General features: G+C 37.6%; 1 protein-coding gene across 1 annotated transcript; it reads right to left on the bottom strand.

The window, feature by feature from the left end:
- Positions 1-2,157: 2,157 nt before the first annotated feature.
- LOC131696039 (uncharacterized) lies at positions 2,158-3,819 on the bottom strand. The gene has a single exon (XM_058984567.1). It carries the CDS (start codon positions 3,817-3,819, stop codon positions 2,221-2,223), a length of 1,599 nt encoding a protein of 532 aa, XP_058840550.1. The 3' UTR covers positions 2,158-2,220.
- Positions 3,820-5,446: the final 1,627 nt, after the last annotated feature.

The raw sequence follows: 5,446 nt of genomic DNA, 5'->3' as shown, positions 1-5,446 counted from the left end.
TTTGGGGGAATTGTTCGCATGAATATTCCCCACAATCTGATAACAATTGAAATTAGGCATAAAATAAATATCTTTTTATACCGACTAGGTAGAAAGTTGGTGTCTTCGACAAAGTTTCAGAAATGCTCATAGTGAAGAATTGTGTTGAAGAACTTGAGCTTGTAGGACTAAAGGTTATCGATTTATAAGGCGTTTTCTATGGCAACCCCCTCAAATCTTTTATAATATAACTTTTTTCATTGTGACTTTTCGTGCAAATTATGTTCAAGACAAATGTGTAGGTATCAAAACTACATAATATTGTGGAAAGTTGCCATTTCCACTCTCACTATCAAAATCGTTTCAATCGGGTGCATTGATGGTCCCTCCCATATACGGCAAAAAGATATGGTTTGAAAGATATCAAAATTATCGTACATATGATGTGGACGTCGATGACCGTAATCTCTAGAATACATTGCTTTTTTCCAATAAGTAAGTCATGTTTCTTCTATTTTTCATAGATTTTATGAAAAATGTTCCACAGAAAAATCTACTGAGAAACTGACCGAAGCAGTGGGAGAGGAATACCGCAAAAATTCACGTATTTTATTGAGCACACTGAGAAAAGATATGACCTTGAGCAGGAATCGAACCTGTGGTCTTCTAGTCTCTAGTAGACTAAGTTAACACTCCACCATCGAGGAACTGCGAAGAAGTCATCACAAATCCCCAACAGTTTCGTAATCATCGGAACAGCTTCAATATTTACTAATGGAATTCATCAACCCTTAATGTCTGCTATAACCGATCGTAACCGTCCTCTTGCGTCGATCGGTCGAACCTCTCTCGTTATCTATTTATAACTGTCGTGGGCAAGTTTTCTTCCCGCACACACAGTGGGCCAGAATGAAAATTTAGCAAAAATTTGCTAAACCTTTTTTTTTATAAAATTTAAATAACTTACTATTGTGTCTTTATTAGAGTTTTCGTAGTTTGTGAGGCCAATATATTTTTGTTTTTATTCAAATTGTAGAGGTCAGTTGCCTCCTTTTTTCGGGTTGGAAAAATCTTTCAGAAAAATCTCTAACCCTATGAGCGGGGCAGGGATTTGAAGCCAAGTGAGCAGCGTACAAGGCAATCGATGTACAAACTACGCTATGTCTACCCCCTGCCATTCTTTTTGTTTGAATAACAGTTAGGGTGGTTCTTACAGGTGTTCAAGCAGTTCTTATGATCAAAAAAATATTTTCTGTATCATTCCAAATAGAATCATAGTATTTTCAGTCATGTTGTAAAACGACTAATTTTCGAAAAGTTAACTGAAGACATGTGAGCTTCATCTGTGATAGTTTTCAGTTCATTTAACAGAAAATTTAAAATCAAGATTTGGGATGTTTCTTCGAAAAAGGGTTTTTGTTTTCAAATGACTTGCGTGGTATTAAATGAAAACTGAAGTATTATTTAGACAACTCTAAGATTGTTTGGGGCGAAAAATTTGTTTCAATCCACTTCATATATTATAATTAAAAAGTTATGAAATGGTTTTGTTGGAATGCCAATACCACTGATTAAGGCTAACGAAAGATAATTCTGTTCAAACTACAGGTTGAAAGTAAATTTGAGGAAGAAATGCGACGCCGAAATTTTTTAAAATTCCACAAAATTGATTTCAAAAATATTTTTTTTAATTGAAAGTAATAATATACTTAAATTACTAGTACAACGGACATTATGAAAAATATGGTTGCGTTCTAATGAAAAATGTTGTGCACTGTACAAGACTTCTCTATTCATTCAAATAGTGGGTAGTGCGGTTCTAATATTAATAATATCGGGATGAATTTGAACGGCTGTCTCAGTCAACAAAAAGCAAAACGAATGTTTTTTACTGCCCGACGTTTCGGCCTTTGGAGTTGGCCTTTTTCAAGGGAAACTGTTAATTTATTGGGGATATCGTTAGTTAGTAATAACAATAATGCAAAGCTAGTGACGGTTAACATTGTGAACAAAAACTTACTATGGTCTCCCGTTTTTTGTTAAGTTGTCGCTGTCCGACTTTGCGGTGTCTGATTGATTTTCTGCATGCGTATCTACTTGTATGCAAATTAAAAATAATAAAAATCGAGGGGGAAAATTTTTCGATGTCACTACTGCACGATAACGATTGATTTGAAAAGCTAAACATAGACATTGGGAAAGCTCATCTGGTCTATCGTGGCCCAAAAAAATAAAATGAAATTACGGAGCTTTTGATGGAACAGTATCAGTGTTAGTAGAGAAACTTTTTCGTCTGTTTCTGCTACTACAACTGATGGATTTGGTAGCGTGCAAAATACCAGCGTAGGTTGTGTTGAGGCCCTGTACATCGGTGCGGTGGTTGACTGTGTTAGGTGTGCTTGCAATGTGACACATCTCTAGCAGTGGTAATGCCGAAGTCCGGAGTGTGCGATCGATGATCTTCGTGTTCGCCAGATCAAAGCTGTGCTCATGACTGATGATGTGTTGCATGAGTGCTGTTTTTTCGCTTAACTGGGCTATTTCTTCTTTTTGGTATTGGGGTGGGAGGTCAATTAGATTGGTATATTTGTTTATATTCGATCGGTGTCCGCTGAGTCTCGTTTTTAGCTGGTTTCTGGTCATACCAATATATGTCATTGGACATTCATAGCAGGGGATACTGTAAATAACGTTGGATTGCAGTTGTGGGGGTACTGGATCTTTGATCTGTTTGAGTAGGCACTTGGTTGTTTTGATTGATCTGTACGCGAATTTCAATGTTGGAAAATCTGGCCGGAGAGTTGATGTTATAATTTTGCTTAGGACTGGGATGAAAGCAATCGATCTGTACGTTATTGAAGATGGAATGCTGGTGGTGCATGGTGATGTTGTGTTTTCCGATGTTGGTTCTTCAACTGGAACAGGTGTAGAAGGCTGGTTATTGAAGTTTTGAGCTGAGTTATGCCTCAGGCTGTTAGGTGGTGAGCTGTGTTGGGACATAGAATCATGGTGCTGAATGGAGAATTTGCTAATGTTTCTGTTGATGAGTCGGTTGATCAGCGAAGATGGATAATCATTTTGCCGCAGATGTTGGAAGATGATGTGTTTTAGTTGATTGATTGGTTTGTTGGTAGATAGCATCACCACTCGTTTAATAAAGTTGGTTGCTACGTTGACTTTGATAGATGTTGGGTGTAGCGAGTGAAACTTTAGAAGTCTGCCTGAGGCAATTGGCTTGGCATACCATTGCGTGGATATAGTTTGATCGTTGCTGCGTATGATTAATGTGTCGAGAAATGGCAAGGTGTTGTTTAATTCCTCTTCTATTGTGAATTGTATGTGCTCATTGTAGTCGTTGAAAGTGTCCAATGTATACTGTACTTGATTTTTAGGCAGTGCCAAGAGTAAATCGTCAACATACTTCCGTAATACTGGAATTTCAAAAGGAAGACGCCTTATCACTGTGTTTAGGAGGTTTTCCATTACCAGATCGGCTAGTATTGGCGACAAAGGGCTACCCATTGCCGTTCCAAATGTTTGCAGATAGAATTTGTCTCGGAACTCAAGGTAGCTGTTGTTTAAGCAAAATTCTACGATGTCTATAAACAGATCTAAATTGATATTGGTTGTTGTTTTGATATCAGGCCAGTTCATAATGATATCGTGGATGACAAGATCTTTCGGTATATTGGTAAACAGAGATACTACGTCAAACGATACTAGTACATAGTCTTTAGGGAGCTTTATCGTGTTGATGTATTCGGCGAATTTGAAGCTGTCCACTATGTTGTATTTGCTATGAAAATTCTGTTTTAGAGCGTTTGCGATGAATTTTGACATGTTATAAGTTGGTGCAGTTACGTTAGGGACGACTGGGCGTAGCGCGGGTTTGTGTGCTTTGGTCTTACCATAGATAGATGGGCAGGTAGAAGTGCTGGTCTGCAGGCGGCGTAATGTTACTTAATCTATGAGTTTGAGGTTTTGGAGTCTTGTGGCTATTTGATTGTTCTGACGTTGTATGCTGGATGTTGGGTCCTTCGGTAGGACTTTGTACGTTGTGCAATCGAGTAATGTTGACATTTTCTGCTCGTAATCGTAACCATCTTTTTACCTTTGTCCGACTCAAGGACACACACACGTCTGGATGCTCTTGCAGAATTGTTTTGGTGGTTGCTGACGCTTTTTAACAGAAACTCGTAAGTGGTGTTTTGCGCTGGTGGGATTTTGCTCTTGAAATGTGATTTTGGATGTGCGATACAACTTGGCATCTATTTTTATCTTGAACGAATTTGTCTGGCGATGTTTGAAGCATCGATTCTAAGTCGGCGATCAGATGGTAGATTGGTATTTGACTAGAATTGACTATCGGTAATGAAAATTTTGGTCCCATACTCAGCAGTAACTGCATTTCAGGCGGAATGAGTTTTTGTTCACAATGTTAACCGTCACTAGCATTGCATTATTGTTATTACTAACTTACGATATCCCCAATAAATTAACAGTTTCCCTTGAAAAAGGCCAACACCAAAGGCCGAAACGTAAAAAACGGGCAGTAAAAAACATTCGTTTTGCTTTTTGTTGACTGAGACAGCCGTTCAAATTCATCCAGATAAAACCATCCCAGTCGTCATAAACATAATTAATAATATCTGAAAATTTACTTCTTTATGGTTCGAGATAACCAGTTTTTTCAGAACGTTGAAGAAAATTATGCTTTTAAAACTTTGTCGAACACACTTGAGCCTAGTACAAGTAATTTTACAAGAAATTTACCATATAAGATTAGGGTGTTGTTGGTTTGATTTATATAACTTTTACAGTTTTAAATTTCTGCTAAGACGGTTTAAACAAACTTTCAAATATTTTGCAGGGGAACAGTTTGACTCGAAATACAGAACGCCCAGCATCGTTTGTTAGAAAGTTATAAAAGATTTTTTTTTCCAAAAATGGACTATTTTTTGGATAATTATTGCAAGATATGTGTGCTATATTTCACCCTAAGGAGGAAAATTTGGTAAAAAACCAAAATTTCTCACTAGGGTGAAAATTTGTTGGTAAAAACCAGTCTTTGTACAGGAGGGCACAAATCCTTATTTCATACTATGTTGCGTTTCGGCTTCGGAATAGATTAGCGCCGGCTTGACGCAAATCCCTTAAAACTAAAACACACTATGTGTTTCAATCAAACGACTGATCAAACGTGATGTCCCGTTCGAGCAGAAGTTCTGTTTATGCCGATGAGACACAAGTGAAGCCGAAACTTGTCTTGGCTTAGCAGGCCTATGCGAAAGCACTATGCTATATTTCACCGAAACGCAACATAGTATGAAATAAGGATTTGTGCCCTCCTGTACAAAGACTGGTTTTTACCAACAAATTTTCACCTTAGTGAGAAATTTTGGTTTTTTACCAAATTTTCCTCCTTAGGGTGAAATATAGCATAGTGCTTTCGCATAGGCCTGCTAAG

Source organism: Topomyia yanbarensis, unplaced genomic scaffold (genome assembly GCF_030247195.1).
Source record: "Topomyia yanbarensis strain Yona2022 unplaced genomic scaffold, ASM3024719v1 HiC_scaffold_621, whole genome shotgun sequence".
NCBI classification, from domain to species: domain Eukaryota; kingdom Metazoa; phylum Arthropoda; class Insecta; order Diptera; family Culicidae; genus Topomyia; species Topomyia yanbarensis.
This window is presented reverse-complemented; position numbering and strand designations above follow the sequence as displayed.

Coding starts and splice junctions, on each gene's coding strand:
- LOC131696039 (XM_058984567.1), bottom strand. CDS start 3,819: ATGTCAAAATTCATCGCAAACGCTCTAAAACAGAATTTTCATAGCAAA.